At 40.1% G+C, this 25,708-nt stretch overlaps 1 protein-coding gene across 1 annotated transcript in view; it reads right to left on the reverse strand.

The window, feature by feature from the left end:
* The window catches only part of MCUB (mitochondrial calcium uniporter dominant negative subunit beta), a 93,715-nt gene that overhangs the window by 18,916 nt on the left and 49,091 nt on the right, over positions 1 to 25,708 (reverse strand). The window contains exons 2-4 of the mRNA XM_039238796.1: positions 13,017 to 13,122; positions 2,655 to 2,730; positions 1,746 to 1,916 (exon numbers count right to left, since the gene is read on the reverse strand). Coding sequence (XP_039094727.1) covers positions 1,746 to 1,916; positions 2,655 to 2,730; positions 13,017 to 13,019 — 250 coding nt within the window. The 5' untranslated portion in view covers positions 13,020 to 13,122. The remainder of the gene's footprint in view (positions 1 to 1,745; positions 1,917 to 2,654; positions 2,731 to 13,016; positions 13,123 to 25,708) is intronic.

Genomic DNA, 25,708 nt, shown 5'->3' on the forward strand with positions numbered 1-25,708 from the left:
TACCAGGCAAGTGCTGTGCTCAGTGCCCCTCTGGGCTCACCTCTGCCTTCTCTCAGAAGCTTAGGAAGGCAGGCGCTGGTCCTGCAGGGAAGGCCCATGGGTGTTCAGGGCTCCAGTGACTGTCCAGTCTGGTTCAGGGATGAAGTACTGGGTCACTGTGGCCACAGGACTAAAACCTTATTCTTTAATTCTGGGTTTTATCAGAAAGAAACCTCCCCTTCCAGATAAATCCAAAGTCCTTACAATAGCCTACAACAAAGCTTCCCCTAACCTGTCCTTCTGATCTCACATCACCCAGCTGCCTCCTCTGCAGCCACAGTGAGGCTGGCTCCCACAACGGGGCTCTGCCAGCCGAGCTCTTCTCCCATCTACACAGACCACTCTTCCCTTCCAGGCCTTCCTTCCACCGTGCCTCAGCGGGCATCCTCCCTACCCCCGCACCCCACCTCCCGAAGGGCATCTCCTCCTATAGCACACACACCCCTACTCTAAGAGCATCTCCCCCTCTACAGCCCCCACTCTTCTTTTTTTTTTTTTTGCAATATTTATTATCTAACATACTGGCTATTTTATTTCTTTACCTTCTTTCTTGTCTTAAAATATAACCTCAGTAAGAGCAGAAGTTTTGTGGGGTTTTTTTGTTTTTTTTTTTTTTTAAATAAATCTCTATTGTTCTTTGCTCTGCCTCTGGCACCTAGATCAGTGCCTGGCATATATTAGATGCCCAATTATTGGAGTAAATAAATTTTTTAAATTAAAAAATGTTTTTTAATCTTTTTTTTTTTTTTTGAGAGACAGTGAGAACCAGAGAAGGGCAGAGAGTGACAGACAGACAGACAGACACATAATCCAAAACAGGCTCTAGGCTCTGAGCTGTCAGCACAGAGCCTGATGCAGGGCTCAAACTTAGAAACCATGAGATCACGACCTGAGCTGAGGTTGGGTGCTTAATGGACTGAGCCACCCAGGCATCCTGAGTAAATAAATTCTTAATCTCTATTTTTTCATCTTCTATACCTATCCCTTATTTGGTTCTGAATTTGGATAGGGAAGAATATTTATTTCCTTTTCAAGACTTCAACAGTAATCATTAACACTTTAATAAGTTTATTCTAAGCATGTAATACTACAATAAAATAATGCATATTTGGTCATTTCTCTCTATTTGTAGCCTCTATGTTGGGCTGCGATGAAGAATTCTTTATTCTATTTTAGGGGCAGTAGGTCCGAGACCACTTCAGACCACAAGAACACAACAGCTACATCCTAAAACTTGTAATGTCTAAGCGATAAGCTACCTCTACTGGTATTAAAATATATATATTCTTCTTGAAAAATGATTCCATCAGAAAACATATGAGATCATGACTGTATTATAATAAAGATTAATGAACTATTTGTATAATTATTCACTACCTATTTTAATCATTAAAACCGCATTTTGTTTGCTATTCAAATTGTGCTGAAAATTACACACTAGTGACTGTGTCATTGACATTTTCTCAGAAAAAACTTTTGGGCTAAGTTTATGAAATAAGTAACTAAAACTTACATTAAACTTTTCCCATTAATTTTTTACTATACAGAGTTAACTTTTTCATGTCACTGATATACAAAAATGGACACAGTAAAGGTCAACCATTTATTATATAATGAATTAAAGAATCAAACATCTAGAACAGAAACAAAACAAAGGTTGAGAAGAAGAAAAAAAGACAAGTGAAAAAAAAAATATATATATATACCTGCTGTGAGGACGGCTGCAGTTTTGACACCTCTGTCTTCATTTTGAAGGTCCTGAAGGAATGAACCAACTGTTGACAACATTGGTTTGACCACAAACTGACAGCGCTCTTTTCTGGATGGCAAAGTAAGGGTTATCAAGGGAAGGCCATGTCTATAATTAACTGTTATTTCTGTTAAGAAAAAGTAGGAATACAGGAATGGATGACATTTAAAAAAAAAAAAAAACTTTAAAATACAAGATAGTATAGGAATGCTTAAATATGGAATTCATAACCCTCTGAATTCCTGTAATAATGCATTGCTACTATAGTGCCTTCATTATACTACAATTTACATATTCTCTAGCATTCTATAACATTTTGTTAAGCATGTGTCACATTTTATTATAATTATTTGCTTAAAGTCTTGCTGGGTCAAGAGTCAAGTTCTTGAAGGCAGAGACTGCTTCTAATTCATTCATTCTATAACTCCTGTAACTGCTGGGGTGGGAGTTTGCCAAAAGACATCTGAGATATTATGGCAGCAGAAAGGGAGGAACTGAACTGGGGACGGGGCAAGCATGAAGGGACATAAGAAAAGTCTTTTTTGGGGGCACCTGGGTGGCTTAGTCGGTTAAGCGTCCGACTTTCGCTTAGGTCATGATCTTGAGGTTTGTGGGTTCGAGCCCCGCGTCGGGCTCTGTGCTGACTGCCAGCTCGGAGCCTGGAGCCTGTTTCAGTCTGTGACTCCCTCTCTCTCTCTGACCCTCCCCTGCTCACGCTGTCTCTCTCTCTCTCTCCTAGAAATAAATAAAACGTTAAAAAAATTTAAAAAAAAAAAGTCCTTTTTGCTCAAAACCCTTACTTCCTTTAGTTGGAAGAATGGAAACACGTTAGCATAGGAATCAAAGAAGTGATAAGAAAGCTTACCATCAGGGGGCACCACTGTACTATAAAGATGTGACTGATTGTATTTTAGATTTCCACACAGCTTCACACACAAAATCTGTAAGAAAGATTATTTCTTCTTTTAGAAAAAGTGAGAAAGTTGAAATAAGTGTCTTTACCAGAGATTTTTTTTCAACCTTAGAGGACCAGCATGATGAACACTTCAGCTTCCCAGATAAGTCCTCAGAGAAGCTCACGACCCCTTTGTGACTGCTTTCTTGTCCCATATGGTAGGCACTACCCACATGTGACCATTAAAATTAAAATGAACACTAAAAATTCAGGTTCTGAGTCATCTTTGCCATATTTCAAGTGCTCAATAGCTCCGTGTGCCTAATGGCTACCCTATTAGCACAGAAACAAAACATTTCCATCATCACAGAAAGTTCTACCTGATAGCACAGCTGGGCCTCAAACATCTGAATGGCTACTTTACTATGGAACATGTTTAGAGTTTGCATCGGTGTTTGTGTTGACAGCTGTACTGAGCTCAAAGAGGGCCAGATGACATCATGGTCCACTATGTGCACAACGACACTGTGGTAGTAAAAAGAAAGGGCACTGAAAAACTGGCTCACAGGTATTTGGCACTCAAAAAGAACCTGTACCACAAGACTCGGTACCACATTGACAACATCGGGTTGTTGTTGTTGTTTTTTTAATGTATCACCTTGCAAAGACTTTATTAACATAAGTCTTCCAGTAATTATGCACTAAAGAATTCTTTTCCAAACTGTATTTTTCAACTTTTCATTTATGGGAGTCTGCACTGTTAAATCAGATAGTTAAAAGTGTGCTCACGGCTATGAAAAATAAAACAATGACTCAAATGATGTTCCATTATGCTCAAAATCAAAATGGTGTTCTCAAAAAGTGACACAAGACATTCAAATACATATTTCTAGTATTAGGGGCATCTGGGTGGCTCGGCTGGTTGTGTCAGACTTCAGCTCAGGTCATGACCTCACGGTTAAGGAGTCTGAGCCCTGCGTCAGGCTCTGTGCTGATAGTGAGGAGTCTGCTTTAGATTCCCAATCACCCCACCCCCACATGCTCTCTCTCTCTCAAAATAAACATTAAAAAAACCAAATACATACTTCTAATGTTAACACAGGCTATTAGTTACAACAAAATATTTGTCATATTTATTTAAGGCTGTTCATTTGAATTTTATTTCTAAAATAACTCACTAAGATGAAAAAGAAAAAAAAAACCTGATTATTTCTTAAAAGAGATGTAGCTCTCAATGAATAAAGATATGCAGAAGTTTTCCAGGTCTGGATAATGAATGTTACAATACTGTTTTTTCCCCTACCACTTTTAGTTAAACTGTAAGAAACTAAGAAAAAAATATCCACTTGAAAACACATCAGAATTCTCTGCCAAAATACTTCTTTAAAAATATTTAATGATCTAGGGGCACCTGGATCACAAGTTAAGCCTCTGACTTCAGCTCAGGTCATGATCTCACATTCGTGGGTTCGAGCCCCATGTCAGGTCTGTGCTGACAGTGTGGAGCCTGCTTGGGATTCTCTGTCTCTCTCTCTCTCTCTCTCTGTCCCTCCCCTGCTCCTGTGCTCACTTGCTCTCAAAATAAACAAACATTAAAAAATTTACAAAAGCGGGTGCGCCTGGGTGGCTCAGTTGGTTAAGCGTTCAACTTCAGCTCAGGTCATGATCTCATAGTTCGTGAATTCGAGCCCTGCATTGGGCTCTGTGCTGATAGCTCAGAGGCTGGAACCTGCTTCAGATTCTGTGTCTCCTTCTGTCTCTGCCCCTCCCCCCCCCAAAATAAGCATTTAAACATTTAATTTTTTTTTTTAAAGTGGTTTTTGGCAGGAAAGGAAAGTAAAAGAAGGAAGAAGGGCAAAAAGGAGGCAAGAAAGAGTTAGAAAAACAATTGCAAAAAAATCACTTGAATATTATAATACTGTCTATTTTTAAGAAGACAGGGCTTGCTAAAAACATGGATTCCTGGACTCCACCCTGGGATTTCTGATCTAGCAGATCTGAAGTAAGGGTGTGAGAATTTGTATTTTTAGTAAGCCCCAGGGCTACAGTGAAGTTACAGGTGTGAGGATCACACTCTGCAAAGTTGGGCTCTAGAGGACCCTCCATGGCTTTCGGGGAACTATGTGAAATTTCTGCACAAAATCATTCTCAATACCAAATTTTAGTACTGGGTCAAGGGTTACTGCCTTCAAATGATATTCAGTATCACGTCAAAAGAGGACTCAGGCTTCTCTTTAGTATGTATTCTTCCTAAATATAATTCTAATCACTTTACAACCTTGTTAAAAACTCCTTAGACTTCAATAGCCTATGTAAAATAGAAAGAACAGTGGCCTTGGATGTGAAAAAAACTGGGATTCTAAACTCAATACATCCACTTAACAGCTGGGAGATCACAGAAGCCACAGGACTAACTATGCTTTAGTTTTCTAAAGGGTTAGATGGGAATCATCTATCTTGCAGAGCTGGTATAAAGATGAAATGAAACAAAGCAAGTATAAGGTACAGTTTATGAGTCCAGCAAGTGCAGTGTGGATCAATGCACCTCCACAGCTTTATCACTTACTGTTCTCTTAGAGCACAAACTTGAGTCCCAGCCAAACAAGCCAAGAGTCATGGACTATATCATTTAAAGTGACTTCTTTATGCACTTCTGCCTAACAAATCCTGTCATTCCCTCAAGGTCCAACTCAAAAGCCATTTCCTCTTTAAGTCTTCCTGTAAGGTGATGGTCTCCTGGAAAGAACACAGGCTTTGCAGTCAAAGGAAGCTGGATTCCCAGCTTCAAGATATACCAGCTCCCTTGATCTTTGTCAGGCAGAGAGTGCAGGAAGATATGGGTTATGAGAAAGAGGAGGAGACAGCTGTAGTTTGAGCTTCAAAGTCAACGGGAGGCAGGCGTGAGTAGAAAAAAGATATATAATGAGCATGTGTTGGGGCCAATTAACAAGATTAGACTGTTTCTAGAGCTCTGCCATATTTTAAATTATCTTTATTGCTGTCAATAAAATCAAGATGCAGTTTCCATTTGAGATGGTGGTATAAATTCACACTTAAGGGACCCCTCTGTTCTATACAAAAACATCTTATGTATCTCCTTGTACCAAAAACGAGAGAGAAACAGAATGTGACAAGTGAGGATCAAGTGGATAGTCTGCTAGGTTCTGGGTCCTATAGAAAGAAGGGTTTCCAAAAAAAAATGGAGATTGTCTACAGTACACTTTTTCAAGTGGTTTGAAGCCACTTTGCAACTATTTGTAAACCACAGGTAATTTAATGGATAGGTATGTAAATTTTGTCCAATCCGGTAGTGATTCAATTGACTCACACATATACCCCCAACCAGTTTTATCTCTAATTGCAATTCATTTTAAAATTATTTTCTCCAGGACTCCTGGGTGGCTCAGTTGGTTAAGCATCCCACTTTGGCTCAGATCATGATCTCAAGCTAGCTCAGAGCCTGGAGCCTGCTTCGGATTCTGTGTCCCTCTCTTGCTCTGCCCCTCACTTGCTTATGTTCTGTCTCTCTCTTCAGAACAAAACAATAAAATTATTTTCTCCATATAATTTCGTGCACTTTCCATTTTTCCTTTTGGCTGAATATGACATCTGTCTGGTTTCTTTAGTTCATAACAGTTAAATAAATTCTTTAATATTTCTTCATTTTTATAATTTATGACAGTCATATTTTTATTTTTCTTAAAATTATAAGAAGTTCCTGGAAGTTTGACTCTTTTAGAGTATGAAAGACCAAAAGTAGACCATAGTATGCCTTCCAGTGATATTTACTTATTTATTTTTTGATAGTGAGAGGGAGCAGGGGAGGGGCACAGAAGAGGGAGAGGACAAGAATCTTAAGCAGGCTCCACACCCAGTGTGGAAGATGATGGGCGGTTCAATCTTACGATCATGAAATCATAACCTGAGCTGAAATCAAGAGTTAGACATAACTGACTGAGCCACCCGGGCAGCCCAAGCCTTCGAGTGATTTGATGACTTGATCTGTGATATCCCTAATAATGCTGCAACATTCCAGGACAGGGACATACCTTAGGCAATTTAAGAACCAATTCTGGGCTCTGGCCACAGGATCCCAGTTGGAAGCAATGTAAAATTACTACCAAGAAGGGAGGTGAGCACAGAACAAAAGATAAACTCCTAGAGGCTGTAATCCAAAATTCTAATATGAGAAATTAAATGCTAAGAAAGAACCAAATTTACTTTGAAAATTAGTTCCATTTATGGAAAAAAAAAAAAAGTCATCCAAAACGGACTTTAATGTAGATCATATGTAGGGTCTTCAAAGAGATAAAAGGGGGAATTAGCTTCCAGAAAGTCAACAAAAAATTATCATACTAAACTAGTAGAAATAAACAAGGAACTATGATCAACTAATTAGGACTTCTGGAAGTAAAAAATAAATCTATATATATGCCAGAAAGCCAGCCTAATGGACTAGAGAAATATTAGACTAGATAAAGTCAACAGAAAACTAATGAACTAGACAATATTTCACCCAGGGACAGCACAAAAAGATACGGAAACTTTAAAAAGGAATTAATTCTCACACATTACTGGCAAGAATGTAAAATGGCACAACCATTCTGGAAAACCTCTGGCAGTTTTTCAGGTAACCCAACAATTCCACTGGTAGCTGTTTACCCTAGAGAAATGACAACACACAACCCATACAAACGCTATTCCCTTTCTTCCCCCTACAGTGCATGCTCCCTGGGCGCAGAGAGGTATGTGGTCTGGTTCACTGCTGGATCCCCAGCACCTGACACACAATCTTGAGCTCAATAAATATATGTTAAATAAATGTATGACTATCTTTAAGATGCAAAGGGAAAATAAACATTAACCCAGAACACTACCCTCAGGAATATTTACTTAGGGTTGAAGGAAATGAAGAGCTTTCATATCTAGAGATCACAGTTTCTCTCCTATACATCTTTGTTAAAGAACTTCTTGGGGCGCCCGGGTGGCTTAGTCGGTTAGGCATCTGACTTTCGCTTAGGTCATGATCTCGCGGTTCGTGGGTTCGAGCCCCGCGTCGGGCTCTGTGCTGACTGCCAGCTCAGAGCCTGGAGCCTGTTTCAGTCTGTGTCTCCCTCTCTCTCTGACCCTCCCCTGCTCACGTGTCTCTCTCTCTCTCTCCTAGAGATAAATAAAAACATTAAAAAGAAAAAAAAACTTCTTCAGAAAGAATGGAACTAAACCCAGATAGAAGCAGAATGGAAGACAACACCATTAGCGGGCTGAATTGTGTCATGTCTTCCCTCTAACCCACAAATTCATGCTGAGGTCCTAACATCCAGCACTTCAAAATGTGAATGTATTTTAAAGAGGTAATTAAGTCAAAATGAGTGTGGGCCCTAAGCCAGCATGACTGGTGTCCTTATAAGGAGATTCGGACACAGACATGTACAACGCACAAAGGAAAGACCATGTGAGGACACAATGAGAAGATGGCCATTTACAAGCCAAAGACAGAGGCCTCAGAAGAAACCAAACTTGGCAACACCTTTACTTTGGACTTTTGGCTTCCAGAATTATAAGAAAACAAAGCTGTTGTCTAAGTCATCAATCTGAGGTACTTTGTTATGGAAGCCCTAGGAAATTGATACACCAAAGCTACAAAACATGGTGGTAAATAAACTACTCATTTTAAGAAATTTTAAACCATTTTTTGGTGTTAAAATGAAAGGAAAATTCTAAACAAGACTGGGTATGTTACACTGAATGGATTCTTAGAACATGTGAAGATCCTTGTCATGTTCTGGAGGAGGGCAAAGAGGATGAAAAACTTGAGACTTTGTTTGAAAAGTTGTAATTACAGGTGTATGTGAAACACTTAAAGGAAACCAATCTACGTTTTCTAAATATGGTAGGAAAAAAAACAGAACAAAATTTTTCAAGGAAAGTAGAAAAAAGCCCTTTGAAAACTAGAAAACTAAAACAAAAAAAAAAACCAAAGAACAAGAAAACTAAAAAAAAAAAAAACCAAAAGAAAAAAAAATGTAAGAAAAGTCATCGTGGCAACTTGAGAAAGAGAAGACAAGCATCTACAATCCCACCAACCCGACTTTTTATTCCAGACTTTCTACAGATATATACACTCATGTAATCACAGTCCACGTAGAGCTGATCATTAATGTTTTGAGCATTCACATACCTTAAAAGTTTTTCATCAACAAAATAATTTTAAATGCTCTATAACCATTTATTTTATGGATGTGCCAGAATTTACTATTTACCTACTGCTGGACAATTCCATTTTATACACTATTTCTATATATTTTTCCCTATCAGAAAGGAATGCATGCTCATTTTAGAAAATCTACACATCACAGACTCAGAAAAGTCACCTGAGGGTGCCTGGGTGACTCAGTCAGTTAAGCATCTGACTTGGGCTCAGGTCATGATTTCATGGTTGGTGAATTCTAGCCCCACATCGGGCTCTGCGCTGACAGCTTGAAGACTGGACTCTGCTCCGGATTCTGTGTCTCCCTCTCTCTCTGACCCTCTCCTGCCCTGCTAGCACACACACACTCTCTCTCTCTGTGTCAAGAATAAACATGAAAAAAATTTTTTAAAGAGTTACCAAAAAGCCCAATGTATTATATTCAATTTTCCACCACTGCAGCTAAACTGATTCTAAACATCTTTGCACATAAATCTTTGTTTGCATTTTTTTCCTTTAGAGTAGATTACAGTATGTTTAGATCACAAGGCAGTAATAGCTTTGGAATGCTGATCATGTATTATCAATTTTCTTTTTGGGAACTTTTTCTTTGCTTCATGTCGGTTTACTCAGTACCAGATTAATAGTCTGAACCCAAACAAGCAAATCTTCATAAGGTTCAGAATCAAACAATAACAGAGACATTGGGTGTCCCTGGAGCAACGAGCTTCCTGTTGGAGGCCACCAGATGTTCTCACTAGGACAGCCCACTGGTACCTCAAGCTCAATGTGTCCTGAACTGAACTTCCTTGTTTCTCCATAGACCTGATCCTCTCCTTTATTCCTTGATGAACTCATACCACTACTGACCAGTTATTAGAACTAGAGACCTGAAAGCTATCCTAAACAACTACTAGACCATAAAATTAGCTGGTAGACCAGTAGTTCCAACTGAACTGCCACTAAGGCCTGCTGGTTCTAATTCACATGGGGGCCCCAAAGCCATCCCCTCCCTCTATCTCCACCTCCACCACCCTCGTTCAGGTCCTCGTCGTCATCTCACCTGGGTCACTGCAACAGCTTCCCAACTGGCCCTCCCACCAATCCCATTCCACATTAAGACCTATTCCAATCTTCTGGAGTCATATAAAGTCAAACTATTTTTAGATTTAAAAACCTCATCTCTCTGTTGCAAAGAGAAACTATTCCAAAGAAAATTTTCCATGAGCTGATTATTGTCTGGTTCTCCAGTCTCTCCTTACACATCGCCAGCATCACCCATTTCCTAACCCTTGATTCCAGACGTGTGAACATACTGCTCCTTCCGGACTACTGCACAGTTACACACTTCCTTGCCTTTGCACTATTTACCATCCCTGCCTGGGAAGCCCTGCTCAATGTACCACCTACCTTGCATGGCCAACTCACACTCTAAACTCCATCATCTTGCTGTCATAAAAACTACAGTACTCTAGTCTTACTACCACTTCCTTTCCTTCAATTGTAATCAAGTGACCTTCCTCCCCAAAGGCCAACCCTCCTCAGATGCTCTCCATCTTCTACATCTCAAACTTTTTTTTTTTAATTTTATTTATTTCTAGGAGAGAGAGAGAGAGAGAGAGCGCAAGCGTGAGCAGGGGAGGGTCAGAGAGAGAGGGAGTCACAGACTGAAACAGGCTCCAGGCTCTGAGCTGGCAGTCAGCACAAAGCCCGACGCGGGGCTCGAACCCACGAACCACGAGATCATGACCTAAGCGAAAGTCGGACGCTTAACCGACTAAGCCACTCAGGCGCTCCACAAACTTTCTTAAAATCTTAACTCCCTCTCCTATCACTCATACTACAGATTCGGTAGGCAAATATGCTCTGCTATCTCTCTTTAAAAAGTTCCAAACCTTCCACTAACCACATAAGACCTCCAGTTGCTGCCCCATTCACATGCTGTCTTTACTCAAACCTTTCAAGTATGTCTACACTGTATCATCCTCAACTCCCACTCACTCTTTAACATAATACCATCAGGCCTCTATCTCTAGTCCCTCAACTCTCTAGCCAGATCTCTCCCCAGGTCCAGAGTAGGACATCCAAATGCTAGACTAACCTCTCCCCCTACATCACCACACACATCTGAAACTGATTTGCCCAGAACAAAACTTTTGATTTCCCCCTGAAATCTCTCCCCCTGGGTCCATCTATCCCCTGCACTAACTGACCCATCTTGCTAGCTGCTCAAGTCAAACCCAGGAATCATTCTTGAGGCCACGAATTCCATCAACCCATCCTTTCTACCTGCATAGTTTATCCACTTTTTTTTTTTTTTTTTTTTTGGCTAATGCTTTGGTCCAGGCTAGCATGACCTACCATAACAATTTCCAAACTGCTTGTTTCTACCCTTGATCTCCTCGATGCTGCCCTCCTCAAAGCAGCAAAGGTGATCTTCTTTAAACAGAATTACCCCCACTCCACTGCTTAAAATTTTTCAATGGATTTCCCTTTACGCTTTAACAAAATAAAAGCTTATCAAGGCCAATGTGTTGCCATGTGTAACTTAGACACTGCATGTCTCACCAGTCCCATCTCATTCCTCTCTTCCCTGCCTGCCTTACTCTGACCGGACTGGTTATCTCGCAATTCCTAGAAGACAAGTTTCTCAGATGTCAGGGGTGTAGAACATGCTGTTCTCTATCTCAAATATTCTTCTCACCCTCTTTGTATAGCTCGATGCTTTACATGCAGTATCTTAATCTTTCCAGCAACCGTATGAGAGATGAACTATTACTTCCCATCTTTTTTTCCATTCAAATGTATTTATCACTTAATTTATCAAGAAAATTAGCTTAGCATTGATAAAATAGGAAGTAACTAGAGAACTGGAGTTGATAAACGACAGCCTGTGGGGCTAATCCAGCATGGCCCTCCCTCTAGTTTTCAAAAATAGACTTTATATTTAAAAATATATAGATCAATTTTAGAACCACAAAATCGAGCAGTGTACAGAGTTCTCACTCCACCCAGCCAGTTCCCCCAGTATCAACATCCAGTACCAGAACCATACATGTGTTACAATCTGTGAGCCTACACGGATGCATCATTTTCATCCAAAGTCCATAGTTTACAATAAGGTTCACTCCTGGCTGTACACTCCACGAGTTTTAACACATGCTTAGTGACTTGTGCTCACCACTGCACCTCACAGAATATTTTCACTGCCCTAAAACTCCTATGTGCTCTGCCTCCCTCTCTCCCCCCTGCAACCTCTGGCAACCACTGATCTTTTTACTGCCTCCACAGTTTCACCTTGTCCAGAATGTCATATGGTTAGAATCATAAAGTAAGTAGCCTTTTCAGATTGGTTTCTTTCACTTAGTATATGCATTTAAGGTGGTTCCACTGTTCACCGCTTCATAGCTTATTTCTAAGTTTTTTATTAAAATATATTTGACATACAGCATTGGGTATATTTCAGTTGTATGACATGTTAATTTGATACATTTATATACTGTAATATGATTGCCATATTAATAGCTCCTAACATATCACATAATTATTATTTCTTTTTGGGGGTGGGAATAATTAAGATCTAGTCTCTCAGCAAGTTTGATGATTTTTTAAAAAATTTTCTTAATGTTTATTCATTTTTGAGAGACAGAGCATAAGTGGGGGAGGGGGAGGGAAAAGGGGAGACAGGGGTGGGGGGGGGAGGGTGGAGACAGAATCAGAAGCAGGCTCCAGGCCCTAAACTGTCAGCAAAGAGCCCAACACAGGGCTCGAACACACAGACTGGGAGATCATGACCTGAGTGGAAGTCAGATGCTTAACTGACTGAGCTACCCAGGCTCCCCAAGTTTGAGGATTTTAATATTGTTGTCTATGTTGCTCTTTTCATTTTAGTGCTGAATAATATCCCATTGTCTGGATATACCCCAATTTGTCCACTAACTTACTAAAGGGTATCTTGAATGCTTCTAAGACTTGGCAATTATAAATAAAGCTATGAACATCCACGTGCAGGTTGTTTCCCATATTTTAAGGATACTTGAACACAAGGAGATTAAGTAATCAGTCTCAAGTCAGTTAATAAGTTGAGCAAAGTCAAGCAGTTAGGAGCCCCCATTCTTCTAACTTCTTCACTGTACTGGCAGTACCATCAACAAGATGCAGAACTGCGCCTGGTTCAGCTTATCTTCTGCTGTGCCCACACCTGTGGGGAGCACTGAGCTCTGTTTCCAGATGAAGTGTAAGGAAGGGGACCTTGGAAGACAGAAACAGTAGTTGTTAAAACGAGCTCTACACTATTGGAACCCATGTTTAAAAAAAAAAAAAAAAAAAAGGCTCCACGGCACAAGTGACTAACCAGAGAACAAAATATTAAGTACTTCTATTAAGAACAAATATTAAGAAATGCATTCGTACAATGATGCTGAAACCAATTAATTGTAAATAGTGTACTCTTAAGCCAATATACTCTAATATATCAGCATGTCAACATGTTTGGTGACAAGCAAATTAGTCTAAGATCTTCTAAATGGGTTGTAGTCCATTATTTGCTCTCAAAAGTTTTTCATTGTTGAAATGAAAAGAGGAAAGGAGAGAACTGAGGAAAGGAAGAAAGGAAGAATGAAAATACACATCCATATACACACACGTGTGTGTGTGTGTGCGCGCGTGTGTGTGTGTGTGTGTGTGTGTGTGTGTGTGTGAGTGAATAGAATTTCAGGGATCCTGCTGAGGTCAGGCCAGACAATGAAGGAAAGACTGGCTTAAATGTCAAGTGCTAACAAGGGATATAAACATGGTCTTGCTGAGCTACTCCAGCTACTCTAGACCTACTCCACTCAATACATGGAAGTCATTGCTGGTTATTAGCCAAATGCTGTATGCATTACTTCTCTTTCTGTTGTTTCAATCATGTTATAAACTACTCTTCTTGGACAATCCAAATCAAAAAGATTTATTTTAACACTGATGATTCATGTGGTACCTGAGAGCAACTCAAGTGCTAGTTAAAATAACTGCTGAACGAGTGCTACAACATGCAATTTTTGTTAGGCAGATTTAAAATGTAATCTAGAGACAAGTCAGAGGGGTTCATAAAAATGAGCTACTACTATATATTAGTTTGAATTGTGTGGGTGGGGGAGGAGAGAACAAAGAAGCAAAAAGAAATCATGAAAGCTCACAAGCTCAGTGTGAGGTTCTAATCAGGACGTACCTCAGGGTGAAACACTAATGAACCCGAGGACAAGCTTCAAAGCAGAACAACGATCTAACCGAGGAGAGTACTTGTTGTGCCACACACTCCATGCAAGAGCTCCACATTAAGAGGTACAGACAATAGGGTTTGAAATATGAAGTTTTATTCATTTCTATTCTTGTATTTTACGCATTTCCTTGTTCACTATTTCGTCTGCATTCTTATCCTTTTCTGTACTAAATTTTGCTCAGTACAGCTTTCAGTACTGTTTTCACGGAGATCCTTTGTATGAGTAGTCAAATCTCAACGTTGTTAATGGGTAATTTCTGTCCTCTTCACTGTGGAGTTTAATCAGTTTACATTTATTATTAGCTCAGATAATTATGGATATCTGCCATTTTTTTTTGGCTTCTTTATCTTGATTTCCTTTGCTTCCTTTTTATATTCTAATAATTTAACTATTTTTTTTAAAAAATACTCCTTTACCTTTATTGATTTGAAAGTGTATGTTTTTTTTCCCTCTAACTCTTTAGTGTCTGCCTTTTACATTTTGAGACATTCTTACTTGGGTTAGTGTGTAAAGTTCTCTACCCGAGAACTGACTAAACAACAAGGATTTAGATTGCATCAATCATAATTACTGATTATTAAAGTAGGAATTAGCTCTACTTTATTCTTTAGAAACCCTGCATTGTTGTGGGTTCAGTGAGGCCTGGCTGCCTCAGTCGGTTGAGCATCCAACTTCGGCTCAGTCCTGATCTCACGGTTTGTGGGTTTGAGCCTCATGTGGGGCTCTGTGCTGACAGCTCAGAGCCTGGAGCCTGCTTCAGATTTTGTGTCTCCCTCTCTCTCCCTGCCCCTCCCCAACCTGTGCTCTCACTCTGTCTCAAAAGTAAACATTAAAAAAAAAAATTTTTACGATGACTACTGTTTTATATAGGGATTGTTTCTTAGATTCATCTGTATGTTTTCCAACTATTTTTGCTCTTCACTTCTTAGATCCTGTTTTCTTATACATGTTCAATTTTATTCTTCCAGAAAAGAACTTTCAGTAACAACATTTCAGTGTCTCAGCCTTTCTTTTGTTGAAAAAGATAGTTTACTGAACATAGTGTTCCAGGTTGATTTTTATTTCCCATCAAAACTTTGAAGATATTTTTTTGTCTTCTGGTCTTGATTTATAGATTTAAAGATCTATAAATTTAAGATTTTCTGAGAGATTTTCTTTGGTCTTTCTGCATTTGGGCTCTGCAGTTTCACCACCACGTGTCAGGTACAGACGTAATTTTATTTTTCCTGCTTGGAACTCATGATGCTTCTTCAATCTAAGGATTTCTCCTGAAAAGGGTCCTCATGGAGGGGAGACGACTGGCCCAAGTTGAGAAGTCTGATTTCAAGGGTGGCTGGGGTCAGCCATGCAGAAGGGCAGCCAGCATGGGGATAAACAAGCTAAGCATGGGGAAGAGGGTATCCACATAAAGGAAGAGGGATAAGTGTGGGGTGTCAGGACCTGAATGGAATGAAGAGGGCATGTGCATGGAAGGTAGGCTCAGAACAAGGTGTTAAAGCCCAACTCAGGTGAGGAAAGCATTTATGTAGGGGAAAGAGTGGTGGGAGAGATGAGAGACGGTCACACTCAGGAAAACTGATCAAATAAACAAATATACCAAGATTAATGGAAGGCAGACTTAAAAAAGGAGCTATTATACGTAAAGAAGGAAACTAGAATGAATGCTGTAGTATTGGGATGAAAACGAGAGTACTAGGAGGAGTTCATAGTTTTTTATATGTAAAACTATAAATAAACCCAACAAAAGAGAAAACATTTTAAAAGATTCAAGTTTTAATGTATATATGTTTATATAAAACGTTTAGATTTCATGTATTTATATTTTTTAATAGTTTATTGACAAGCTGATTTCCATATAACACCCAGTGCTCATCCCCCCAAGTGCCCTCGTCCATGCCCATCTCCCCCCTTCCCCTTCCCCCAACCCCATCTGCCCTCAGTTTGTTCTCAGCATTCAGGAGTCTCTCATGGTTTGCCTCCCTCCCTCTCTCCACTATTGTTCCCCTTCTTCTCACCCATGGTCCTCTGTTAAGTTCCTCCTAATCCTCCTATACGTGCAAACATATGGTATTTGTCCTTCTCTGCCTGACTTATTTCGCTCAGCATAACACCCTCAAGGTCCATCCATGTTGCTACACATGGCCAGATTTCATTCTTTCTCATTGCCATGTAGTATTCCATGGTATAGATAAACCACATCTTCTGGCTCCATTCATCAGCTGATGGACACTTCCATGTTTTGGCTATTTCCATGTTGTGGCTATTGTTGAGAGTGCTGCTATGAACACATGTGCCCCTACGCATCAGCACTCCTGTATCCCTTGGGTAAATTCCTAGCAGTGCTATTGCTGGGTCATAGGGGAGTTCTATTATTAATTTTTGAGGAACCTCCACACTGTTTTCCAGAGGGGCTGCACCAGTTTGCATTCCTACCAACAGTGTAGGAGGGTGCCCATTTCTCCACATCCTTGCCAGCATCTAGAGTCCTCTGATTTGCTCATTCTAGCCACTCTAACTGGTGTGAGGTGGTATCTCAGTGTGGTTTTGATTTGTATTTCCCTAAGTATTTTTTTTTAAATATTTTTTATTTATTTCTAGGAGAGAGAGAGAGAGAGAGACAGCGTGAATAGGGGAGGGTCAGAGAGAGAGGGAGACACAGACTCTGAAACAGGCTCCAGGCTCTGAGCTGGCAGTCAGCACAGAGCCCGATGCGGGGCTCGAACCCACGAACCGCGAGATCATGACCTAAGCGAAAGTCGGACGCTTAACCGACTAAGCCACCCAGGTGCCCTGATTTGTATTTCCCTAATGAGGAGGGATGCTGAGCATCGTTTCATGGGTCTGTTGGCCATCTGGAGGTCCTCTTTGGACAAGTGTCTGTTCATATCTTCTGCCCATTTCTTCACTGGGTTTTTTGTTTTTCAGGTGTGGAATTTGGGGAGTTCCTTATAGATTTTGGATACTAGCCCTTTATCTGATATGTCATTTGCAACTATCTTTTCCCATTCCGTTGGTCGCCTATTAGTTTTATGGATTGTTTCCCTTGCTGTGCAGAAGCTTTTAATCTTGAGGTCCCAATAGTTCATTTTTTTCTCTTGATTTCCTTGCTTTTGGGGGTATGTCAAGTAAGAAATTGCTAGAGTGGAGGTCACGGAGGTTGTTTCCGGCTTTCTCCTCTAGGGTTTTGATGGTTTCCGGTCTCACATTCAGGTCCGTTATTCATTTTATTTTTGTGTATGGTGTGAGAAAATGATCTAGTTTCATTCTTCTGCATGTTGCTGTCCAGTTCTCCCAGTACCATCTGTTAAAGAGGCGGTCTTTATTCCATGGGATACTCTTTCCTGCTTTGTCAAAGATTAGTTGGCTGTACACTTTTGGGTCCAAATCTGAGTTCTCTATTTGTCTATGTGTCTGTTTATGTGCCAATACCATACTGTCTTGATAATGACATTCTTTGAGAAGAATGCTGGTACAATTTTGATTGGGATTGCATTGAATGTGGAAATTGCTTTGGGTAGTAAGGACATTTTAACTATATTTATTCTTCCAATCCATGAGCATGGAATATTTTTCCATTTCTTTGGGTCTTCTTCAATTTCCTTCATAAGTTTTCTATAGTTTTCATCATACAGATCTCTTATATCTTTGCTTAGGTTTATTCCTAGGTATTTTATGTTTTTTTGTGCAATTGTGAATGGGATCAGCTTCTTGATTTCTCTTTCTGCTGCTTCATTGTTGGTGTATAAAAATGCAACTGATTTCTGTACATTGATTCTGTATCCTACAACTTTGCTGAATTCATGGATCAGCTCTAGTAGGCTTCTGGTGGAGTCTGTTGGGTTTTCTATGTAAAGTATCATGTCGTCTGCGAAAAGTCAGAGTTCGACTTCTTTGCCAATTCTGATGCCTTTTATTTCCTTTTGTTGTCTGATAGCTGATGCTAGGACTTCCAGCACTATGTTAAACAACAGTGGTGAGAGTGGACATCCCTGTCGTGTTCCTGATCTCAGGGGGAAAGCTCTTAGTTTTTCCCCATTGAGGATGATGTTAGCTGAGGGCTTCTCATAGAAGGCTTTATGATGTTTAAGTAAATTCCTTCTATCCCGACTTTCTCGAGGGTCTTTATTAAGAAGGGATGCTGTATCTTGTCAAATGCTTTTTCTGCATCTCTCCGACAGGATCGTATGGTTTTTATCTTTTCTTTTGTTGATGTGATGTATCACACTGATTGATTTGCGAATACTGAACCAGCCCTGTAAACCAGGAAGGTATCCCACTTGATCTTGTTGGATAATTCTTTTTATGTGCTGTTGGATTTGATTTGCAAGTATCTTGTTGAGGATTTTTGCATCTGTATTCATCAAGGATTTGGCCTGTAGTTTTTTGTTTTTTGGGTTTTTCTTTTTTGCTGGATCTCTGTCTGGCTTGGAAATCAAAGTGATGCTGGCATGTATTTGTATTTTTTTTTTTTAATTTTTAATGTTTTTTTTTTATTTATTTCTAGGAGAGAGAGAGAGAGAGAGACAGCGTAAGCAGGAGAGAGGGTCAGAGAGAGAGGGAGTCACAGACTGAAACAGGCTCCAGGCTCTGAGCTGGCAGTCAGCACAGAGCCTGATGCGGGGCTTGAACCCACGAACCGCGAGATCATGACCCAAGCAAAAGTCGGACGCTCAACCGACTAAGCCACCCAGGCGCCCCTTATATTTGTATTTTTAAGTCACTTGTTTTTTAATGCTTGAGAGAGACAGTACACAAGTGGGGTAAGGTCTGACAGAGAGGGAAACACAGAACCTGAAGCAGACTCCAGGCTCTGAGCTGTCAGTACAGAGCCTGACGGAGGGCTTGAACCCACAAACCATGAGATCATGACCTGGGCCTAAGTTGGATCCTGAAATGACTGAGCCACCCAGGTGCTCCTATATTTTTGTTTATTTAAAACATTTTAAACATTTATTCACTATGGAGACAGCTTGAGCAGGGGGAGGGCAGAGAGAGAGGGAGACATAGAATCTGAAGTTTGCTCCAGGTTCTGAGATGTCAGCACAGAGCCAGATATGGGGCTCAAACCGTAACATCATGACCTAAGCCAAAGTCAGATCCTTAACTGACTAAGCCACCCAGGTGCCCCTATATTTTATTCATTCAGACATTTATTCATTTAGAGACAGCTTGAACAGGGGGAGTGCAGAGAGGGAGGGAGACACAGAATCTGAAACAGGCTCCAGGCTCTCAGCTGTCAGTACAGAGCCTGATGCAGGGCTCAAACCTATGAGCCATGAGTTCATGACCTAAGCCAAAATCTGACACCTTAATTCACTATTTTTTTTAATGTATATGGGTGTATCCTCTCTTTCTGTAGGGGGCTGTGAGCAGAAAGACTTTCAATAACGAGCACAACTAGCATCTAGATCTTGGCTTCTAAATATCGCTCTTATCCAAAAGGAATCAGGGATCCTTAGAGAACTGGCTAATTCCAGAGCTGGGGCAAGGAAGGACAAAATGGGCCCAAAGCATCTTACTAGAAAGCAAAGAGGTTCTCAATGAATAATGGGACATATATGAAAAAGCTGTAGCAGTCAGCCTGGAGGGAGTTCTCAATGGTCAAATCTAGAATACATTTGAGCATCCAAATAAATAATGATAATAACAGATTATAACCCAGTGAAGAAAACAGGAAACATAACTTCATTCTGATATAATTTAAATGAAAAAATTTAATGTTTGATAAGGAACAAAATACTTACACATAGTTTAATTTGCCTCCACACAAAAGCATTAATTCCAAAGAGAAAAACACTAACTTCAAAGAAAAGAGGTCTGGCAGATACCACCACCTTAATTAAGTGATCAAAGTGAACATGATCAGTAATGGGGACAAAGTGAAATCATGCACTGAGAGAGACTACATGCAACACATGTATGAAATTCCTAACAGTGATACATAGAGTGAATCAAATCACAAGGAACACAAGTCAAATCCCAACAGAGACATTCTATAAAATAATTGTAATATTCAAAAGAGTCAAAATCATTGCAAGTCAAAGAAAGAATGTTACAGTTCCAGATTGGAGGAGATATGAAAAATTCAATTGTGATTCTGAACTATTTGCAATCAACATTAATGGGAAAATTGGCAATGTTTAAATGGGGTCTACAAGCTGGATGGTGGTAAAGTATTAGTGTTAATTTTCTGATTTTGATGGTCATTTTGTGATTTAGTTAGAGAATGTCTGGGGCGCCTGGGTGGCTCAGTCGGTTAAGCGTCCGGCTTCGGCTCAAGTCATGATTTCACGGTTCGTGGGTTTGTGCCCCACATCGGGCTCTGTGCTGGCAGCTAGCTCAGAGCCTGGATCCTGCTTCAGATTCTGTGTCTCCTCTCTCTGACCCTCCCCTGTTCACGTTGTCTCTCCCCCTCTCTCTCTCAGAAATAAATGAAACATCGGGGCGCCTGGGTGGCTTAGTCGGTTAAGCATCCGACTTTCGCTTAGGTCGTGATCTCGCGGTTCGTGGGTTTGAGCCCCGCATCGGGCTCTGTGCTGACTGCCAGCTCAGAGCCTGGAGGCTGTTTCAGAGTCTGTGACTCCCTCTCTCTCTGACCCTCCCCTGCTCATGCGGTCTCTCTCTCTCTCCTAGAAATAAATAAAACATTAAAAAAAAATTAAAAAAAAAAAGAAATAAATGAAACATTAAAAAATTTAAAAAGAGAGAGAGAATGTCTTTGTATTTGAGGGAGAATGGCATCTGTCAACAATTTGTTTCTGAACTTTCTTCCTACTACATTTAGATTGTTTCAAAATAAAACAGTGCTAAAAACCACAGGCTAAATAAACACTACAATTACCATTTACAGAGAGAAGTGACCTATTAAGGAGTCAAACATTAAATAAACTTTACTTTTTTACTGCATGACAGTAAGAAACTATGGTTAGAGAATTTTTTAAAAAGAAAAAGTAACAAAAAAAATAAGCACAAGAACTCACATACACTTCTTATTTAGAAACCTTAAGAATACTGCATTCGCGGGGAGCCTGGGTGGCTTAGTCGGTTAAGCATCCGACTTTCGCTTAGGTCATGATCTCGCAGTTTGTGGGTTCTAGCCCCGCGTCAGGCTCTGTGCTGACTGCCATCTCAGAGCCTGGAGCCAGTTTCAGAGTCTGTGTCTCCCTCTCTCTCTGACCGTCCCCTGCTCACGCTGTCTCTCTCTCCTAGAAATAAATTTTAAAAAAATATTTAAATATTTAAAAAAAAAAAAAGAATACTGCATTCTCCTGACATGTTAGTGAAGTGTAAAAGAGAAATGATAATCCTTAGCCTATAACAGCCTTTTTTAGAAGGACTTTATTAAAAGATCATGCTGAAAATCTTACATAGACCCACCACACATGCAGAGCTGAACCATTTCAAGACTGATTCTCCCAGGGGCACCTAGGTGGCTCAGTCAGTTAAGTGTCAGACTTCGGCTCATGTCATGATCTCAGGGTTCTTGGGTTCAAGCCCTGTATCAGGCCCTTTGCTCTCAGCACGGAGCCTGCTTTGGAACCTCCATCCCGTCCCCTCCACAGCTCACACTCTGTCTCTCAAAAAAAAAAAAAAAAAAAAAAAGACTGACTCACCCAAACGTAGCTCTTCTTCCAATTTATACCCCATCTGTGACCTATTTTAAGACTTCTAGCAGTTACTAAACCTGTTAGAGGGCTCATGTTTTCAGGACAGCATCAGTTATTTGTAAAATATACTGACCTATCTACTCAAATCTGAGTAATATTGTTTCTCTTGGGTGTTAAAAAATGATAAATTATTTTTAGTATTAAAATCTAGTAAAGAGTATATCAATGACCCCATGACTAGCCATTTAATTCAAAATAACACATCAGGGAGGGGGGTGGAAATAACACATCAGACAGACAAAAAAGTTGGGATTTTCTTTTAATTCATGGTTTTCATCCCTTTAAAGTAAGAGCAGGAATTTGTTGTGATCCAACCTTACATTCTAGCATTTAAGAAAATGTCAAGTGTCAAGAAGTAGAAAGTATGGTGTAAACAGAAGTCTAGCCCAGCTGAGAATAACAAAGCAGCAGCATTACTTCAAAAAGGAAAGAACGGTTTGACATGGGGTGAAGAAGAGATAGTGATGTTTAATGGGCAACAGCAGGAACTAGCATAATGCGCATAATGAATATAAATCAGACAGTTGCATTTTAAATTTCTTGGCTGAAAGGCAACAGTGAGAACACTGATACAGAAGAATAAAAACAGAGTGCTTCTAAATATAAGCCTTTTTAGGAGGACCCTAATTATTCTGCTATAAAAGCACTCCATGTGACACTAGTCCCAGTATGGGGCTTCCAGCAATAACATGCGCTATGGGGTGCCCTTCCCACAGCCACAAGTAAGAACTCCGTTATTACTGCTCCTTTCAGGGACTGCTCAGTGGACTAAATAGATATCAGGAGGTTATGGAATTGACTTTTAAAAGGATTTAAGACCCATACTGATCGGTTAAGAAAAAGCAACAGACTTGATTCCTAACAACACTTGGCTATTGGAAACTATCAAATTACCCTTGAAAGAATGAAGTCTTATCACCATTGAAGACATTCAAACTGATCCGGCTCAAGGTCTGAAAACAACCCCCAAATGTAGTCCTATCTTTTTGTAAAGTCAATACAAGTATTTTCTATTTTCCCATACTAAAGATAATATTCGGATACATATGGTCTAATGTGTAAATGTGTACTTACTAGAATACACACACACACACACACACACACTTAAATCCATGCATATGTTTATAGTCACAACTTTGATATATTGCAGAAGTACCGGAAGGTATCTGCAGGACATGTTCTGTACTTGGAAACAGATGAGCACCATATAAATGAAATACATCTGGATTTTTTTTAAGCAAGCCCATAATTCCAAGCTATTACACATTCTGTGGTGGTAGATGTGGAAACAACTGCTCTTCCAAGTAACATAAGCTATGCAGCAGATCCTTTTTCACTGGAGATCTGGAAGCAGAAAAAACTGATAAATGAAACTGCAGGCTATAATGTCTGAAAATATAAAGTCATTCAGTCAACAATTAATTCAACTTCCATGTGCCAAACGACAGACTCTTTTAAACTTCTGCTACCAATGCAGCCACCCTTCCCTGCTTTCTCACCTTTGGCAGTGCAAATCTTTCTGCATCCTCCTAAGGCCAACACAGCTTCCAGCGCTCAGATCCCAGCCTTTCCCACCACCCTAGAGACCTCAATTTTCTGAATATTTTCTCACTCAGCTCTTTCCCATCAGCAGGTAAGCATGCTCAGGTCTCTGCTACTTTCTGATTGCCTTCTTTCAAAATCCACATCCTTTACCTTTCTTAGATAAGTGACTTAAGAGGGTTGGCCATATCTGTTATCTGTACTACCTGTAGCTTTCACTGATCTGTACCTATTGCATTTTAGCCTCTGCTTTACCATTTCACGGAAATTACTCTCGGAAGACCACTGACCTCCTTATCTCCAGATCAAATAAAAACTTTTTAGCCACTGACTTCACAAAAACAATCACCACTTTTAATTGCTGTCTTTGAAATGCTTTCTTAGCTTCCATGATACCACAATCTCTTAGACCTTGATCACACCTTCTCAGTCTTTAGAGATTTTTTTATGTCATCCTTTAAATGCTGGTGTTTTCCAGAGTTCCACTATGAACCAACCTTTCTCATCTCACTCTATGAGTTCTCTTTGGACATGCTTACCTAGTCACACGGCTTCAACTACATTACTTTGCTGATGACTCAAACTGTACCTCCGACCCAGAGCTTCTCTTTGTGCAACTAATTTGCAAATACTACGTTGAAACCTTTTAGGAGATCTACACAATTCATTCAACGGCTCATTTTCTAAAAAATGCCTCTCCTTCTGCAGTTTTATCAGTGGCGGGCTTCCCCAAACCATGTCTGTATAATGTGATCCCCACTCCCTCACCCAGGTCCACTCACTGTAACTGACTACACATCTACTCCAAGTTGGGCCAGTCAGGCTCCCATAATCTGTGTTCAAACTGGAATTCTTGTACAGTGCTGGTGAGTGTAAACCATCACTCTGAAAACTGGCAGCATCTCCACATACACACATACCTACCGAACAAGTGGACAATGCACTTCCTATATGAATATTCTTCAAGATTCTCAACTAAATCTGAGCTGGACTCTTGAACTGACATTTAAATTCTCCTTTGTGTGGGGTGCCTGGGTGGCTCAGTCAGTTGGGCGGCCAACTTCAGCTCAGGTCATGATCTCACAGTTTGTGGGTTCGAGCCCCACATCGGGCTCTGTGCTGACAGCCAGCTCAGAGCCTGGAGCCTCCTTCAGATTCTGTATCTCCCTCTCTCTCTGACCCTCCCCTGCTCACGCTTGCGCTCTCGCACTCTCTCAGAAATAAATAAAACATTAAGTAAATAAATTCTCCTTTGTGAGAATTCCTTACAATAACAGGCTTAGGACACGAACAATACAGTGAGACTATGTACGATAGTGAAGAGAACAAAAGCAGTGTAATGGAGACCCAGAGAAAAAAATAATTAAGGAAAACCTTATAGGGGAGGTGTCTTTCAAACAAGAACAAGCTTAAGTCATTTTTTTTTTGCTCCTAATCTAAGCCAATTATTATCAAGAATTATCTCAAAGGAAGAGAATCGAGTCTTTGAGATAACAGCCAGATGGTACTAACAAAGCTGTCTTCCTTGCTTTCATGCCTGAGCATCTGAGAAGACAGAGGGCTTAACGCCACATGGAGCAGCACTGCTGGCAAGTCTACTCCAGTCCAGCAAAGCAACACACCAAGTACTCATAAATAAATGTATTCCTCTGCAGGCACACTTAAGGACTCATGTCGAATACAGTTAAGAATTCCTTATAAAATACTACGTCCTGTTCTAATAAACGCAAAACAAAAAACTATGACAGAAAGCTGGCATGATTTAAGTTGTATTTTAACAGGTATTTCTTCACTTCAGTCATTTCCAAGGTTATAAATTTATAGATTTCATTTTGGACTCCTTCCTAAAATACAATGTATTCCTATCTCACATGTGCCCCTGTGTCTTCTAACTTCACACCTTTCTGCCTACACTGGAGTCTCATAAGTCATTATTTTGGAGCATCAGCCTCAGGGGCTGATGTTCACAGAGCCTCCACACCCTGACACCTACCAAGACAGTGCTGACACAGAAACTGGAAATGACAGAAATGACAGAAGACTCCAACAGGATAAAAAATACAAACCAACTAAAAAAATCATCATGACTCATTCACCTCTGAAAACAACTATATGGCAGAACACATCTTATGGCAAGATGCTCTTTTAGGTCCACTGGCATCTAATAATTTTTTTTTACCAAAAAAAGTAAACAGACATTAAGATCTAATTAACAGAGAAACGATTTTTTTAAGGTGATTCACTGAAACCATAATATGCAAACCAATGACAACTAACCCAGCACATAACGGCAGCATGAACATGACTCTAGGACCATAGCAGGAAACACAGTAGGAACAGAATGTGGTCTGTGCCCTCAAGAAG

This window comes from Hyaena hyaena, unplaced genomic scaffold (assembly GCF_003009895.1).
Source record: "Hyaena hyaena isolate Hyena2069 unplaced genomic scaffold, ASM300989v1 scaffold_146, whole genome shotgun sequence".
Taxonomy (NCBI): domain Eukaryota; kingdom Metazoa; phylum Chordata; class Mammalia; order Carnivora; family Hyaenidae; genus Hyaena; species Hyaena hyaena.